An 18484-nucleotide genomic window follows, 5' to 3' on the forward strand; every position below is an offset into this window, starting at 1 on the left:
CATAAGATATAAAGGAGGAGCAAAGGGACAGGAGCCTTTGCAGGAAGCAACGTCGTTCGCTCTGTTTGGATTAAACTTTGAAGTTCTGTGTGGACTTTGTACTCCGGTTGGCTTTCTACAGTTCATTTGGCACTTTGGTTGTTGGCAGCCATTCAAAGAAGAGAAAGGTGGGTGCTTATCTCGAGGGATTGTTTGGGACTGGGAATGCACATAATTCCCAGCATTGAAATAAAAAGAGCGTTGTTTGGACTAAGCGTGTGCTTAATTACGGTCTCAGGTAGCCTGGGTCAGAACGATAACCTTCCCCTGGAGTGGGGTGGGAATAGAGATTTTGCAATATCCTTCCCTGCCATGCCCTACCGAGCCACATCCCACCAAGCCACGCCCACAGAACCGGTAGTAAAAAAAAAATTGGAATCCCACCAGTGAAGTGAGGATTTCGGAGTTCCGACTTACGAGCCTGTGCGGGGTGGGAGGCTTTTCTGGACAATGCCCCTGCTCCCCTCCACAAACGCACTGGGGGGCTTGTGGTAGACCGAGGCCAACGTGCCGATGTAGCAGATCAACTCATCCAACAAGGTGGGCTCGATCAAGTCGGTCTCCTCGGATATGAGAGGCTTTTCGGCCAGGACCACTTCCTTGGCTGCCACGGGATCCGTGGAGAGAAGGCGCCAGTAGATATAGCCCCGGTCTCTCAAGTCTGGGTTATCCGAATCCTACCAGATTGGGGGGAAAAAAGGGGGAAAAATGATTTACAGGTAGCTCTTGACTTACAACAGTTCATTTAGCGACCGTTTGAAGTGACATCTGCCCCGAAAAAAGGGACTTAGCACTGTTTTTTCACCCTTATGACCATTTTTCATACTTATGACCATTTTTCACATGACAGCATCCCCAGGGTCACCTGATTTACAACAGTTCATTTAGCGGCGGCCTAGAGGTGGCGCTCTGGCCTCGCAATCAGGAAACTGTGAGTTCGATCCTAGTTAGAAGCAGATAGTTCTCTCTCGGGGAAGAATGAGAATTTATCTGCGGAACAAAACTCCGCCCTGGCAACAGGAAGGGCATCCGGCCAGTAAAAGGGACTCAGCACCGTTTTCCCCCCTCTTATGACCATTTTTCACCCTTATGACCTTGGGAGCTTCAAATCTTAGGCCCAAGGCAGGTCCAACGGAACTTCAAGCGATCGTTACGTGAATGGCCTTAAGTCAAGGACTATGTGTATTTTTCCAAAAAAATAAAAAATAAATAAAAAATAAAAAACCACCCACTTCTGGCACATTTTTCATTTTTCTCCTGCGCTGACAGGGCCGTGAGGGCTCTGGACTGGTTTTTCGGTGGCCAGGAAGGGGTCCCTGGCAGTGGGTGAGTGGCGAAGGGCTTTACCTGCGTGGCCAGACTCAACACCTGCTGCACCAACTCTTGCGTCTCGGTGGGCTTCTTCAGAAAGAGCTTCACAATGGCCGTCAGCAGCTGAAGCTGGACCTGAACGGGCCAAGAAACAGATCCGAGGTTAAAGGAAGGCTTCTTGCTAAAGGCAGATCCCCGGGAGGAGATACTGGGGATGGGGGCTGGACCCCCACGCAGGTGACCAAGAGGGAAGACCTTGTCCCATTGGCGGACAACTGGTCTTCTCGCTGCCGATGTCCTTAAGTCAGCGGTCCTCAAGCTTTCCACTCTGTCACCTCTCTACTATCTATCATCCGTCTTTCTGTCCATCAGCAGTCTATCACCTATCTACTATCTATATGTCTGTCTGTCTCTCATCTATAGATGCCTGCCATCCATCCATCCATCATCTTAGTCTATCGTCTCTCTCTGCCATTCACTCATCCATCCATTTATGCCATCCATCCATCTGCCATCCATCCATTTATTAGTCTATCATCTATCTATGCCATCCATCCATCCATCCAGCCACCCAACCACCCATCCGTCTGTCTGTCTATCATCTATCTATGCCAGCCAGCCACCCATCCATTCGTCTATCATCTATCTATGCCATTCATTCACCCACCATCCATCTATTAGTCTATCATCTCTCTATGCCATTCACTCATCCATCCATCCGTCCATCTATCATCTATCTATGCCACCCATCCATCCATCCATCCATCTATCATCTATCAATGCCACCCATCCACCCACCATCCATCCATTAGTCTATCTATCATCTATCTATGTCATCCATCCATCCATCCATCCATCCATCCATTAGTCTATCTATCATCTATCTATGTCATCCATCAGTCTATCATCTATCAATGCCACCCATCCACCCACCATCCATCCATTAGTCTATCATCTCTCTGCCATCCACTCATCCATCCATCCGTCCATCTATCATCTATGTCATCCATCCATCCACCATCCATTCATTAGTCTATCTATCATCTATGCCATCCATCCATCCATCCATCCATCCATCATCTATCTATGCCATCCATCCATCATCCATTAGTCTATCACTCTCCGCCATCCACTCATCCATCCATCCCTCCATCTATCATTCTATGTCATCCATCCATCGTCTATCTATGCCATCCATCCATCCATCCACCATCCATTAGTCTATCACCTCTGCCATCCACTCATCCATCCATCCCTCCACCTATCATCTATGTCATCCATCCATCCACCATCCATTCATTAGTCTATCTATCATCTATGCCATCCATCCATCCATCCATCCATCCATCATCTATCTATGCCATCCATCCACCCACCATCCATCCATTAGTCTATCATCTCTCTGCCATCCACTCATCCATCCATCCATCCGTCCATCTATTATCTATGTCATCCATCCATCCATCCATCCATCCATTCATTAGTGTATCATCTATGCCATCCATCCGTCCATCCGTCTATCATCTATCTATGCCATCCATCCACCATCCATTAATCTATCACCTCTCTGCCATCCACTCATCCATCCATCCCTCCACCTATCATCTATGCCATCCATCCATCCATCCATCCATCCATCCATCCATCATCTATTAGTCTGTCTGCCTGCCCGTACTCCAGCTTGTTTGAGGCACACACCCCCCCCCCAAAAAAAAACCCCAGTCCCCAGACCTAACCCGCTGAGACCCGGCACCTGGGTGCTTTCATCATGGAAGCCCTCCAAGAAACTCTCCAGCAGCTCATCCGCGTTGTCGATGCGCTCGGCATATTCTCCCACGATCCAGATCATGGCGGCCCTGGCTTCCGGTTCGTCGAGGGAGTCCAGGTTCTCACACAAGGTAGCGATCACGCTTTCGTACCTGCAAAGAGCGGGAAGACCATAAGCATTCTCCGAGGCCCCCAACCAAGATCCCTAACAATCCCATGGAATAAAGGCAAACAACAAGTAAGCATTCACACAAGAAGCAAATATGCTCCTGTTAAAACGTGCCCAAATAAAATTGGCTACAGGAGAACACCGGTTATCAACTTGAACTCAGACCTGAAACCTTTCTCTTAGGAATTATAAAATACCAAATTCCCCCCCGCCCCCCTCAAAAGTAAAATATTTAATAATACATATTTTAACAGCCGCCAGAATAGCTTTTGCACAAGTGTGGAAAACTTCCAACATCCCTAGTGAAAAATTAGCACAACAAAAAATAATGGAAAGCGCTGAAATGAATATGCTTACACTGAAATTGAAAAAAGACTCTGAATATTTTTTAATTTGGCACAAATGGTACGATTGGATAACAAAAAGAAATAAGAAATAAAACGTGAAAATGAATCTGTAAGAGACCTTAAAAAAATCAATGATAGATATGTAAGAATAATAATTATGGATAAAGATATTAATCAGTGTTTGATAAATGTAAATGCAATGTGTTAAGGTTTATAAGACAGGAATTTGTACAGATGTCAAAAATGCTGTTGAAATTATGATGATTTGAGTTGTAATAATGGAAATACAAATTTTTTTTAAAAAAAAGTGCCTTTAAAAATAAAGCCTGCTTTTCAAGCCTTAAAAAATAAAAATAAAAATGCTCCTACTTGTTTGGGTACTTGCGGAAAATGTCTTTGATAACCACAATCGCTTCCTGCACCACGTAGTTGACCTTGGTCTGGATAAGATCCAGCAACGTGCTCACACAGCGCTCGGCGGATTGCTGAAAAAGGGAAAAAGAGGAAAGGAAAAGAAAAAAAGAAGAAAAAAACCAGCCTGGGTCAGCCAAGAAGTTGGCCGAGGCTCCGATCGTCAACGGGAAGAGGAAAGCGAGGGAAAATCCGTGCTATCCTGCCGCGAGAATTTTGCTGGGGATGTTCCTTCCTCCCTTCCCTTCCCTTCCCTTCCCTTCCTTACTTCCTTCTCCTCCTCTCCCCAAATCTCTCTCCCTTCTAGCACTGATGATGTTACCTAGTTGGGCCACGAAACGTCTGCAAGAAAACAACCGAGCACCAAGGCCACCAAAAAAGGACCCTTCAATTGTGATTCATTATTCAGCGGCATGTTCTTTTTCTTGCCAGGCCCTCACCTCAACCTTAATGGCGCATCGGCCGATAGCCCGGACAGCTTTCCTGACAAAATCCACATCCACTTCGGTTGCGTATTCCTTCAACTCAGCGAGCACCTGCAAAGGAACCGAGAGGGGCCGTCCGACAGTTATCAGCTGCCTTCGGAGTCAGAGATCAGTGGGGAAGAAGAACAGCTGGAGCCTGTTCCCGATATGCGCATGCACAGAGCTGCCAGAAGAAGGGAACAGCTGAAGAACAAGGGCCAACTTGAGAGTAAAGCCACAGGTGGACGGTTGAATGGCCCCTCCCATGGGGAATAAAAAGGAGCAAAGGGGGAGTTGGGCTTTGCAGGAGACAATTTGTTCAATTCATTAGGGTGAAGATCTGTCCCTGACTCCTTGGCAAGTAATTGCTGCTACAGTGTGGCGTTTGGAAGATATCAACTCTCCAAGCCTGATAAAGGTCTGTAGTTGTGAACTTTCTTGACTGTTTGCCGGGACTTTGCTGGAGAGGAATTCCCTTTAACCTAAATAAAAGGGGTTTTATCAGGACAAGGAGTCTGTTTCATGATCTTGGGAAGGTCTAGGTCAGAACACTGACAGATCTGAAGAGCTGCAAGGCAGGCAGGTGGGCAGAAGTTTCACTTGAAGAACGTTACCTGTGCAATGTTGGCCTGGGAGGCCAGGCGGATCATAATGTCCAGCTTCTCCAGCTTGACGTAAATGGGGTCGTTGTACTTCACAAAGAAGACTTTCATCTCGTGCTTGAGAATTTCAGGCCTGAAGAGTAGAGAAATAAAGAAATAAGGAAACGGGACAGCCGTGTTCTTCTATCCAGGTGGTATTCGCATAACCGGAGTCTACTGTTCTGACCAAGGCTTCCGAGACCGTAATTACGCACGCGCTTATCTTAAAAACAAGTCTTGTTTTATTGCAACGCTGGGATTTATTTTCATTCCCAGCCGGTAATGAATCTCAAACAGTTCCACAAGATAAGCACCCACCTTTCTGTTCTGCCAATAACAGAAGTGTTAAATGAACTAGAAAAGAAAACCAACCGAAGTACAAAGAGTTTCAAGAATGAATCTGAACCAAACAAACGACTTTGCTTCCTGCAAAGGTTTCGTCATCTTTGCCTGACCTTTATAACTCATGGGACGGGCAATCACCTCCCAGCCTTACTCCCGAGTCGCCACTTTTGTTTCAGCTGCTCTCTCGCCTTCTAGCAGCTCTGCACATACGTGCACAGGGAACAGGCTCCCCTTATTACTCTTCCTCGCTGCTGCCAGACTCCCGAGGCTCCGGAGTCAACACATAACTGCCAGATGGTCCGGGCCCATCTCTGCATCGGACGCGGGACCCTCATCTGAGTCCTCTCCGGACTCCCAGACTGACCCCCTCTCTTCCCCACTGTCCGATTCCGCTGCCATCTGCACCAGCAAACCACAACATCTACTAGCTGCATTCACACAACCGGGTAAACCTCATTTGGGTGTGGCTTAGCCCTACGGCCAGTTTCTCTACACTGCCAGATCTTGTGCAAAACCCTCCAATAAAGATATAGTCCTTGTATTACGGCCAAAAGGGAGCCGGGCCCATCCTGGCCATAACTTGTGACCGTGGTAAAAGAGTCATGCAATTTTACGACCTGTTTTGCAATAGCCATGAAGTGCCAGGTGTGTGCAAGAGGAAACTCACCTTTTTTGCACAATCAAATTGATGTTACGAAGGGCCACGTACTGCAGTTCCGGTTCCGCCGAGAGCAGAGTGACCAGAGGGGGAGCCAGCTTCTTCAGCAAAGTCCCGTAATAATCTAGATCTTTGGACAGCATCTCCGTGAACTTCATCAACACCTTCACGGCGGAAAGGACCACGGCTGAGTTGGCGTGGGACAACCTGGGAGTCACCCGCTCACAGATGCTGAAAAAGGAAGGGAAGGTCAGGAGTCCCTTGTGACTCAGCGCACGAATCTCAGTTCTGGCTTGGCTTGGCTGTTGTTCACTTGACCTTTAGTAAACGATACCTTTCTCGACAGATGGGGAGTCCCAGATCGTTCTTACTTGAAGGTTCAAGTTGAGACAGGTGTCAACTCGTAAAGCATTCCTATGCCTGTTTTCAAGTTGCCATAAACAGAGGGGGGGAGAGAATCCAAAGGGGCAGCACGGCAGTGTAAAACCAGAAGGATATTCCACCCTTCTCTTAAAAAGATTGTAGAGGATACCGCATCTTCTGCCCTCAAAAACCCTTCACTGGAGAATGTGATGGATGACACCCCAAATCCTTCATTGGGGAATGTGATTGATGACACCCAGCCCTTGAACTTGTTGGAGAATCTGATTTATGATACACCCAGTGTGGGAGGAGGAAAAACAGGGTGACAGTGACTGTAAATTACATATGCCAGAGTTGGCTTCGTTTACGTTAATGCTGGCACGTTGCTCCTAATAAATCTTTTTGAGTTTTTTTTTTGAAGCTTGGCTCGAATGTCATGATTTAATTCGGGCGATCGGCGGAACCCTGATAACAGGACTGACACTTAACCCTCCTGCCTCCTCAGTTCCCCCGCTCCAACAACCCTGCAAGGTGGGTTTAGCCATCGCCAAGCGGGTAACAGGAGTTCAAAGAGAGGCCGGTGTGAAGCAGCTTTCCCAAAAGTGGGTGGAGCAACCCCGAAGAGCGGGCGGGGCCAAGGCCCAATCTAAAGCTGATCTCACGCACAATTACCCCGCTTACTTCTTGTACAGCTAGCTCCTCCTCTAGCCCTCTCCTCGATTACCATCGGTGATTAAAAAGGTGTGAATTTTAAGAGCTCCAATTGTTGCATGCAAAACAAGGAATAGGCCCTTTGTAGGATCCTCTGTCTGTCAGTGTTCCAGTAACCCTCCACTCCGCCCAATAACTCAAAGGTTACTTTTTAATTGGATAGTAACTGACACAACTAGGGAATCCTGAATCTGAAAGGGCTTCCTTGCAATAAGTAAAAACGACACATCCATCCCCTGCACCCATCATCGCATCACATGGCCCAATCCCCATCCGTCCCAACCTGAGACTTCCTCTCACTTATGCACAACACCACATGACCTTGAGTGAGAAAAAAAAATGTTGTTGTATCTGACGAGATCCACTCCAAGAAATTCTCCCCTCTCACTTTTCCAGGCTCAAAATATGGCAGCGTGGTGGGAGCATCTGGTCTCCACATGGCTCCCAAAGCTGACACTGTCATGCACTCGACCAAGCGAGCCAAGCTGCAGCTCCTTTACCTCTGAGCTTCACGGTCATCTTTGGGCATGTAATTAGCCAGGCAATCCAAGATGAAGATCTGGCCCCATTCGGTGCATTCGTTCAGAGCGGTCAGCAGCTTGTTGATGGACTGCGGGTTCAAGTCAAGCAGGTTGCTGCTGGGGTGGGATTCGGCTATCTCAGAGAGGGCGGCGACTGCGTTGGCAACCACCTAAACAAAAGAGAACCATCTGGAACACGGAACACCCCCAATTCTTGCAAGGGGACATTCCTTTACGTGGCTGGTCTTAGTGCAGCTAAGACCCAAGGATGTCACAAGACAACTGCCGGAGGCGTTTCCGGGAAAGGAAAGCGTCCCCAGGAACACAACCTGCTTTGTTTATTCACAACAGCCTTCTGAGCACGCACGCACACACACACACGCACACAATCTAGGAATTGCCTCTTGACCCTGTCGGAGGGATAGAGCGGGGGCCACAAGCCAGGGACCCCAAGTCCCAGCTTGGCCCACCAAAGAGCCGTTATGGCAGGGGTCTTCAAACTTGGCAGGTTTAAGACTTGTGGACTTCAACTCCCAGAATTCCTGAGCTAACATGACTGAAGGAGGAATTCTGGGAGTTGAAGTCCACAAGTCTTAAAGCTGTCAAGTTTGAAAATCCCTGATCTATCACCTATCATCTCTTTCTCTCCGTACCTACCTATTATCTATTTATCTATTTATCTATTTATCTGTCTGTCTATCTATCTATCTATCTATCTATCTATCTATCTATCTATCTATCTATCTATCTATCTATCTATCTATTTATTTATCTATTTATCTGTTTGTCTGTCTATCTATCTATCTATCTATCTATCTATCTATCTATCTATCTATCTATCTATCTATCTATCTATCTATCATCTATCATCTATCATCTATCACACACACACACACACACACACACCCCAGCCCAGGCACAAAACTACACACTCCATTATCTCCAGTGGGCGCGGGTGCAGAAATTTCGAAGGAGAAAAGGGAAATGCAGGTTGACAGTAGGAGCACGATTCGGGTCGCTTCTACTGCACAAATGCGACCACCGCTACTGGCGTCCTCGTTTAAGGACCCACAAGCGGGGCCGGAGACTCGGGAGTTAGCCAAACGGTCACTAATACGTTTTTGGGTGGAGCGTGCTTTGTAAACCGGACTTCTGGCCGCTGGGCAACACGGCGTGTTCCACGAAGCCTAGTTAAAACCAAAGATGGCTTATCATAGTTTCTTGGGCTGTAAGGGCGAGTGGGGGGGAGGGGAGAGAGGGACATCAAATTTGCAAGTCTGCAAGAACATCTTTCTCTCCCCCCCCCCTTTTTTTTTGGCCTTTACGGTCAACTAGGGAGGGTCCCCTTTTGGAGGTCTATTATTCCAGATAATATTCCTTATCTGAATATTCCCTAGTCTGTGGCTCCTCCTCTTGCCTCTTTCCCCTGCTTCTCCACTTCTCTCCTCCTCCCCTCCCCTCCCCATCTCCTTCTCCCCTCTCATCCTCTCCCCTCCCTCCTCTCCCTCTCTCTTCATCTCCTCCTCCCCTGATCTCCCTCTCCTCTCGTCTTCTCACCCTCCCCTCCTCCCTCTCCTTCTTCCCTCCCCTCCTCTCATTTCCTCCTTCCCTCCCTCTCTCTTTTCTTGTCCTCTCCCCTCCCTCCTCTCCTCTCCCCTCCTCTCCCAAGGACCTTCTCACCACCTATTACAGTACAGGCCCCCAGCCAAAGAGTTTAGTACCTTACTGGAAAGGGCATCTCCACTGCCCTCACCCCCCACCCCAAAAAAGCTAGTCACCATTGGGTTGGAGTCTGAAATGAGGTCTTTCAGAGTATCCAGGAAACCCTGGTCCTCCACCAGCTGGGCATTGATGTCGTGCAGCTTCGCCACGCAGACGGCGGCCGTCTTGCGCACGTAGGGGTCCTCGTCCTTCAGGCACTTCCGCAACGGCTCGCAGAGATACTCGGTGATCTTGTCGACACGAATGCAGCCCATCGTGCGGACGGCCAGGGCTCGGATGAGGGGGTTCGGATCTTCGCAGTCCTAGTGGAAATGAGAGAAGCTGTACGGGTGGCCCGCCAGTTTCAAGAGGCTGTTCGGCCAGCGGCAAGGTTCTTAATTTGGAGTGAAAGAACTCTCTTTCCTACTGAAATCAAAGCGTTCCTGCCCTGATATTATTAGGGCGGGTGGGGGGGGTGTCTCCCAAAACCTGGCAACTTTTGAGACTTGTGGACTTCCAACTCCCAGTCCAGGCTGTAAGAGTTGAAGCTCCACAGCTAAGTTGCCAAATTGCTACGCCACTGTAAATCAAGTAGCCCCTGACTACGAACAGCTGCTTAAAAACGGGTGGGAACTTTTGGTGGATCCCCAATGCAAAAGATACTTCTAACCCAGTTCTGACGGCTGGCATCTCCTCCAGTCAACTGACCGCATTTTGGGCATTGGGCAACCTGCTCAGCTATTAAGATTGTTGGATGAGCAGGCATTAAAAACAGCCAGCTATTAAGATTGTTGGACGAGCAAGAACAAAAGCAGCCAGCTACCAAGATTGTTGGATGAACAGGCTTAAAAACAGCCAGCAACTAAGGCTGTTGGACGAGCAGGAACAAAAACAGCCAGGGAAGTGATTGAAGCCTGGAACCAGGCCCCCTTGTCAGTCCAAAGGAGTGTTGATTTACAACCAGCCTATCAAGTACTAAGAAGGCGAAGGCGCAACAGCACAAGCAAACGACAGCCGATGACTTAAAAGCCAGCCCTCAACACACCCCAATCAAAATCTGCAAAACTACATACAATTGGCATTATAAACACGACACACAGTGAACAGCACACACTCTGCTAGACAGAAGTTCCCTGAGGATGGTTTCCGGCATGAGTCCAAAAGCTCGCAAGAGCAAACCTCTGTTCTCAATTACAGACCCAAATTGGAGCCTCCAATTATCCTGGGACACGTACATTCGCCTCCGTTCATAAGTGCAGATTCACCGAATCTGAATCGTGAACAAGTATCATGAACACAGTGTATAAAGAGGGATCTAGCATGGTGTTGTGGTTCGCCGGCAGCAGGTGAGGACGGATGAGGTCTCAAGAGAGCGAAGACTCAGATGAGGGGCCTACGTGGGATGCAGGGATGGGGTCAGGACCATCAGGGAGTGGAGTTCTGCCTATGGAGATTGTGGAGGCTGGCAGCAGTGAGGAAGAGGATCCCGAGGAGCCTGTGCCCAGGGCTGCTTGAAGGAAAGAACAGCTGCAGCAGCACAGGCGACTCGGGAGTAAGGCTGCAAGGTAATGGCCCCTCCCTTAAGAGATAAAAGCCAGCTGAGAAACCGGAGTACTTTGCAGGAAGCAAAGAAGTTTTTGCACTCAAGCCTTATAGACATTCGGAATATCTTTGTTGGTGTTTAGAGACTCTTTGTGTTTGAAATATTTCTTGGTAACTTTATTTAGTGCTCTTGGCAGCCATGCACAACCTTGGCAAGGCTCGTTCTTATCAGAGACGATTAGTTTGAAACAGCCTTTTAAGCGGGAAGGAACAGAATTGGTAAAGAATCATTAAAAGGTTTTGCTGTGACCTCTGTTTCGTGTTGGTTTCCTTGGAACCAGGTTTGGGTCAGAACACACGGATTGCACCCCAAAGACAGAAGTTAAGGGGCACGTTCGGTGATGTTGTCAGCTCCCTCTGCTAGCTTTCCAAAAGCCGTTTGGAAGCATCTCGCCTGGCTTCTCTACAGCATCGCTCACCCAGAAGGCGCAGCCACACTCACCTTAACAAAGGTGTTGACTGCCATGATGGCCATGTCTGGCTGACTCTTGGCATAGTTCATCAGGTACAGGTAGACCAGCTTCTTCAGCTCCAGGTTGTCTGTCTGCATGCAGTTCACCACATCCGGGAAAAGAGCGCTGGGAGGAGAAAACGGAAGGCGCCTTAAAGGATCCTTCTCGTCTCGGAGAACAACACAGGGAGTCCTCGACTTACGACAGCAACGGAGCCCAACGTTCCCGCCGCTAAGCGAGACCAGGTTTCTCTGCCAAGGTGGGAATCCATGGCAGGTAGCGGTTCTGCCCCCAACCCCCTCTGCGCCTCCATTCCAGAAAAAAATTAAACTGAGCTCAAAAAGCAATCTTCGTCCTGACAAAATGGACCTTCTGGTGCGTTGAAATTAAATATATATAAAGAGCCAGTTTGGAATCTGGTGATGGAGGCGCCGGGCTGGAAGACGGGATATGGCGAGTTCTAGTCTCACCTGAGGCATGAATGCTGATTGGGCGATTTTGGGCCAATCACCAGGTGACGGTGAGTTCTAGTCTCACTTGAGGCATGAAAGCCAGCTGATAACTTTGGGCTAATCACCAGGAGACGGTGAGTTCTAGTTCCACCTTAGGCATGAAAGCCAGCTGATGACTTTGGGCTAATCACCAAAGACTGTGAGTTCTAGTTCTACCTTAGGCATGAAAGCCAGCTGGGACTCTGGGACAATCACCAGGAGACGGTGAGTTCTAGTCCAGCCTGAGGCACGAAAGCAGGCTAGGTGACTTTGGGCCAAACACCAGGAGACGGTGAGTTCTAGTCCAGCCTGAGGCACGAAAGCAGGCTAGGTGACTTTGGGCCAAACACCAGGAGACGGTGAGTTCTAGTCCAGCCTGAGGTATGAAAGCTAGCTGGGTGACTTTGGGCCAAACACCAGGAGATGGTGAGTTCTAGTCCAGCCTGAGGCACGAAAGCAGGCTAGGTGACTTTGGGCCAAACACCAGGAGACGGTGAGTTCTAGTCCAGCCTGAGGCACGAAAGCAGGCTAGGTGACTTTGGGCCAAACACCAGGAGACGGTGAGTTCTAGTCCAGCCTGAGGCACGAAAGCAGGCTAGGTGACTTTGGGCCAAACACCAGGAGATGGTGAGTTCTAGTCCAGCCTGAGGCACGAAAGCAGGCTAGGTGACTTTGGGCCAAACACCAGGAGACGGTGAGTTCTAGTCCAGCCTGAGGCACGAAAGCAGGCTAGGTGACTTTGGGCCAAACACCAGGAGACGGTGAGTTCTAGTCCAGCCTGAGGCACGAAAGCAGGCTAGGTGACTTTGGGCCAAACACCAGGAGACGGTGAGTTCTAGTCCAGCCTGAGGTATGAAAGCTAGCTGGGTGACTTTGGGCCAAACACCAGGAGATGGTGAGTTCTAGTCCAGCCTGAGGCATGAACGCCGACTGAGTGACTCTGGCCAATCCTTCCCTCAGCTCAACCCACCTCACAGGATTGTTGGGGGTGGGGAAAACAGGAGAAGGAAAGCATCGTGCGTGTTGGCTGCCTCGAGTTATTTATAAAAATAATACCGGGGGGGATATAAATAAATAAAATGGACAGACAGACGGACAGAACCCAGCTGGATGCCCTCCCATCCTCCCATCCTTACCTGACATCCTTCCCAACCGTCATGGAGGCAATCACTTTCTTCACAGCCTCCCTTTTCTTCTCCTTCTTGTCGCTGTTCAGTTCAGCCTTCAGTTCAAATATTTCCCCTGGAAAAGAATTTGGATTTGCAAATTCAGGGGAGTCCTCGGCTTAACGGCCACAAGTGGAGCCCTGAATGGATTGACCGGCCACCTCGTTCCGAAGCCAAACAATTAAAAAACGGAATAATTTTCTCTGCGAATCACCCAGCAGTCAAACGCTTCATTTCCGCTGCTTAAAGCAAGACCATTTTCAAAGTAAGTTTGGGCCAAGTTTACGATCTTTCTCGCCGGTCCTTAAGCGAATCGCCCCTGCTGGGATTCACAGGCCATGGTTCTACTTGGAATTCTTTGGTTTCGGAACGAGATTGTCGGCAAAATAAATTTAATTTAACGCATAAAGTGAAATAACTCCCTGAGCCAAAGCAACCCTTGCCCTGTTTCATCCTAAACTTGGGTGTTCTCTGCGAATGCAACCTCGGGTCTACCTGGACCAGGACCACACCCAGCCAATCCCAGGTGCCCCCCCCACCCCAGTTACCTTTTTTGGTGGTGGTGAAATACTTGGAGTCACTCATCTTGATGGCTGGTTGGTTTGGTCACCTCTGGAGACAGTAAAAGAGAGGTAAGCTGGAAAATGAGGCCCCGGGTTTAAAACAACTGGTATTTCTCAAGATATTAGCAGTAGGAGAGGGAAGGTCAAGAGAAGGAAGGAAGGAAGGAAGGAAGGAAGGAAGGAAGGAAGGAAGGAAGGAAGGAAGGAAGGAAGGAAGGAAGGAAGGAAGGAAGGAAGGAAGGAAGGAGAAAATAGGATGAATGGGAGGGAGGGAGGGAGGGAGGAAAGAAGGAAGGAGAAAAATAGGATGGGAGGGAGGGAGGAAGGAGAAAACAGGATGAATGAGAGAGGAAGGAAGGAGAAAATAGGATGAATGAGAGAGGAAGGAAGGAGAAAATAGGATGGATGGATGGAAGGAAGGAAGCAGAAAATAGGATGAATGGAAGGGAGGGAGGGAGGAAGGGAGGGAGGAAGGAAGGAGAAAATAGGATGAAAGGGAGGGAGGGAGGGAGAAAGGGAGGGAGGGAGGGAGGAAGGGAGGGAGGGAGGAAGGAAGGAGAAAATAGGATGAAGGAGGGAGGGAGGGAGGAGAAAATAGGATGAATGGGAGGGAGGGAGGGAGGAAGGAAGGAAGGAGAAAATAGGATGAATGGGAGGGAGGGAGGGAGGAAGGAAGGAAGGAGAAAATAGGATGAATGGGAGGGAGGGAGGGAGGAAGGAAGGGAGGGAGGGAGGGAGGAAGGAAGGAGAAAATAGGATGAAGGAGGGAGGGAGGAGAAAATAGGATGAATGGGAGGGAGGGAGGAGAAAATAGGATGAATGGGAGGGAGGGAGGGAGGGTGGAAGGAAGGAAGGAAGGAGAAAATAGGATGGGAGGGAGGGAGGACATGGGAAAGGGAAGGAAAGGAAAGGGTGGGAAGAAGGAGGGAAGAGAGGAAAACAAGGGAGGGAAAACATGCATTTGTTCGGTCTTATCTGGGACTCTCCCCCCAAAAAACACGCTTTTCTGCTGCTCCGGTTCCCTCCGGAAAGGCCCCTGGCGGCCCTTAAGGCTAATCTCCTTAGCAGCTGCTCTATAGGGGGCAGGGAATGAAACCTCCCCGAAGGTTAAACTGGATAAAACAACAGTTGTTGGTGCTGCAGTTGTGGTTTTTCCTCCTCTGTCGCAAGGCAGACCCACAAAAACAGCTCCTGCAAGGTCCTATTGTTTCTTTTTATTTTTCTTATATGTATCCATTTCATGTACTCATAACTATGTCTATACTTATTATACCTGTAATCTTATAATCGCTTGACAAAATAAATAAATAAATAAATTAAAATAAATAAAGGTAGCCTACGAGGAAACGACAGAGGGACCCCCAAAGTGGAACCCCCACCTTTCCCCAAAACAAGTAGCTGGCTTGCAGGATCCTGCATCCGCTGCCCAAAGGCAGGTAATCCGGCACAGACTCCGTCCCTTCCCTTGGCACCGATTGGCCTCCGGGGGAAATACCAAATATTTCTCCGGCACGGAGTCCCCAAAAATGTCCTTTCTCCTCCCAAGATCAGGACGAGGCCCGTTTCCAAACTGAGCCCAGGATTGACGTCCCTAAGCGAGACGGCGAGTAACTTTGGAGCTCCACCCCATTTTGCCACCTTTCTCGCCTCCGACGTTGAGCGAATCACTGCAGCGGATAAGCTAGTACACCGGTCGTTAAGCGAATCCGGCTTCCCACATTGACTTGGCTCGCCAGTAGGTCGCCAAAGGGGATCACGAGTCCTCAGGACACTGCGATCCATCCGTCGTAAGTATGAATCTGCGGCCAAGCGTCCAAATTTGGATCGCGTGGCCTCAACGGGCGTTAAGTGTGAAAATTCACCTTTTTTTCGGTCACTAAACGAACAGTTGGAAGTTGAGGGTTGCCTGGGCGACTCTCCTTCAGGGACCCGTCAATGGCTTTAGATAACAGATAATCAGAGCTGGAAGGGACCTTATAGGTCATCTAGTCCAACCCCCTGCCCACTCTACACCATTTCTGACAAAAATGCCACATCCTTCTTCCTTATGCCCAATTTATGCCATTTGCCCAAAAGTTTGCGCACCCCCTAATGGAAGATTTTAATTTAACATAAACTTTTGTATCATTATTATTAGAATTATATAAGCTTGTTAAATGGAACAAATATGATTAATAATATTCCATTTGTATTAAAAGGTGTGGCCCTCAGAATTGGCATAAAAATCACACACTGAAATACTAACCAAATAATGAAAGATTATAACTTTAATAAAAAAAATATGTGTATCATTACCAGAATTATATAAGCTTGTTAAATGGAACAAATATGAATAATAGTTTATTTGTATTAAAAGGTATGAGAATAGGGAATTGGCATAAAAGTGACACACTGAAATACCGAATCACTAAATAACGAAAGATGATAACTTCATAAAAAAAATATGTGTATCATTACCAGAATTATACAAGCTGGTGAAATGGGACACATACGATGAATACTATTTTATTTGTATCCAAATGTATGACACTCAGGTGCAACACGGCTCACGCGTTGATAGGTTTGTAAAAAATTAAAAACTAAAAATTTAAAATAATTAAAAATCCTCAATCCAATCCGGGCATCTGAATTGACCGGATTAACCTTTTAAACGTGGCATCCTAACCCCAGACGAGGGGAATCGAGTTCAAAAGACGCCGCAGACTCAAATACACACAAGGAGTCCTCGACTTTAACGACCGCGATGGAGCCCAACAGGTCTGCCTTGTTAATAAGCGAGACGTCGGTTTGAGCGAGTTGGGCCTCGTTTTTTTCCACCACCACCCCCTTTTTATTGTCACCGTCGTTAAGCGAAATCCAACGACCGCTGTTCAATGAGTCACCTGGTCGGTTGTTAAGCAAATCCAGCATCTCCCCCCCCCCTCCTTGCAGGTCGCAAAACGGGACCATCGTAAACACGAGTCAGCTGCCGATTGGGATCACGGGACTGTGGGAAGGGGGAGGATGCTGCAACGGTCGTAAGTGTGAAAAACACCCCCAAGTCGCCTTTTCCCCCCCACACACACTGCCGTCGTAACTTCAAACGGTCACTAAGTTGAGGACTAGCTGCAAAGCTGTAAATACACACACACAAACCCCCCTCCCCCCAAACTTCATTCTTTCCAGAGCTACACAAACACACACAGATAACCGAGTTGGATTATGTAAAGGCTACAGATGTTTTCCAGCAGTTGAGCGTCAACATAGCAGCTTCCCCTTCCTTCTCAGCCCCCTCCCATAATTTCGAGGCCTTTCTTGGGAGGTTTCTACAGTGCAAAGGGGAAGGGGGGGGGGTTAAGCAGGGAAGGGGAGGGGAGGGGGGCCTCCTAAACTTCCCTAGGAGCCCCTCCCAAGAGACAGATGTTCCATCCACCGGTGCCCCCTCCCCATATTTGGGGGCTTCTCTCTTCTCTGGGGAAGGCAGGCAGATGTGTGTGTGTGGGGGGTGTTGGGGAGGGGGGATGTCTTCTGCTTCTACCCCCCACCCCAAATTTAAACAGGCATGGGACAGCAAAACAAGGAGGGGAGGGTCCTATTACAGCCACCCACCCCCTTCCAGCCATACAAATGGGGTCCCCTTTGGCTTGGCAGACCAAGGGGGGGGGCTGGATCTGGTGCCCTCCCCACCCGGAAGAAACCCCCTCCTTCTACCCAGGCAGGTGCAATCTCCCTTCCCCCCCACCCCCAAAAAGGGGGGGCGTTTTCCTTAATCCTCCCCCTGCCCAAGGACAGTTGGGGTCCCCCAAAGCCAGACAGGAGCCCCCTTCCCCAAAATAAGCAGCAGGAGGACTTGCTCTGCAGCTCGAGCCCCCCTTCCCACTTCTTCCTCTCCCCCCCCAAAAAAACCGGGAGGGGTTTCCCCCCACAAGTTCCCCCAAAGGCAGATCAGGTTCCGGCGAGGTTCCCCAACCTGGCGCCCCCGTACCTCCGCGGCGCTCCCGTTTGCCTCCGGCCCGACGGAAGTCTCGGGGTCGCGCACGCCACGCAAGCGCGCTCCCGGGGCGGGCAACCGAGGAGGAGGAGGAGGAGGAGGACCGGAAGGCTGCGGGAGCGCGCAAGGGCAGCCTTTGCGGGCGCCCGCAGCAAATCAAGCCCCGCTGGGTGGGTGGGTGGGGAAATCTCCGTTCCCGAGCCCCCCACTTTGGCTTCCAAACCCCTCCCGCTTAACAGCAGCTGCGGACGACGGGCCCCCGCCGGCTGCAAGGCGGGGACTACAACTCCCAGCATGCTTCGCCGGCGGCGGGGGAGGATGGGAGGGGCTCTTGGCCGCGGTCCCCAACCTGGCGCCCCTTGCAAAAAAAAAACAAGACGCCGGTTCCTTGGCAAGCTGCGAAGCGTGGAGGAGTTGAAAGCTTGCGGCAGGGCGAAAACCATATACCCCCCACCCCCAATAAAGGTCTGCAATTGGCCAAACCCCTTGTGTTTTTTTGGGGGGGGGGGGAACCCAAGAGATGGTGGTTAGTGGAACGTGGTTTATTGCAGCCTCTTGGCCGTGCGTTCTCTAAACCAGGGTTTGTCAACCCTTAGTAACTTGAAGGGGTGTGTGGACTTCAGCTCCCAGAAGGCTGTGCTGGATCGGGGAATTCTGGGAGTTGAAGTCCACTCACCTTCAAGTGGCTAACTCTGTTGTTTGTATCTTTACGATTTATATTGTTTTATTTGTTTCCTAGTATGATTTGATTGCTTATCACTAAGTATTGTATCTTAGGATTCGTGATGAATG

The 18484-nt window shown here is 49.2% G+C and overlaps 1 protein-coding gene across 1 annotated transcript in view; it reads right to left on the bottom strand.

Annotated features, from left to right (window-relative positions):
* Positions 1–18004, bottom strand: part of AP1B1 (adaptor related protein complex 1 subunit beta 1) — a 29923-nt gene extending 11919 nt beyond the window's left edge. Inside the window, exons 1-13 of the mRNA XM_087942664.1 lie at positions 17687–18004; positions 13708–13771; positions 13130–13235; positions 11493–11628; positions 9526–9771; positions 7727–7917; positions 6162–6383; positions 5123–5243; positions 4485–4580; positions 4003–4118; positions 3104–3269; positions 1387–1485; positions 457–716 (exon numbers count right to left, since the gene is read on the bottom strand). Coding sequence (XP_087798790.1) covers positions 457–716; positions 1387–1485; positions 3104–3269; positions 4003–4118; positions 4485–4580; positions 5123–5243; positions 6162–6383; positions 7727–7917; positions 9526–9771; positions 11493–11628; positions 13130–13235; positions 13708–13744 — 1796 coding nt within the window. The 5' untranslated portion in view covers positions 13745–13771; positions 17687–18004. The remainder of the gene's footprint in view (positions 1–456; positions 717–1386; positions 1486–3103; positions 3270–4002; positions 4119–4484; positions 4581–5122; positions 5244–6161; positions 6384–7726; positions 7918–9525; positions 9772–11492; positions 11629–13129; positions 13236–13707; positions 13772–17686) is intronic.
* Positions 18005–18484: the final 480 nt, after the last annotated feature.

Source organism: Notechis scutatus, chromosome 13, assembly GCF_049901735.1.
Source record: "Notechis scutatus isolate UNSWTSFEM ecotype Mainland chromosome 13, rNotScu1.2, whole genome shotgun sequence".
Taxonomy (NCBI): domain Eukaryota; kingdom Metazoa; phylum Chordata; class Lepidosauria; order Squamata; family Elapidae; genus Notechis; species Notechis scutatus.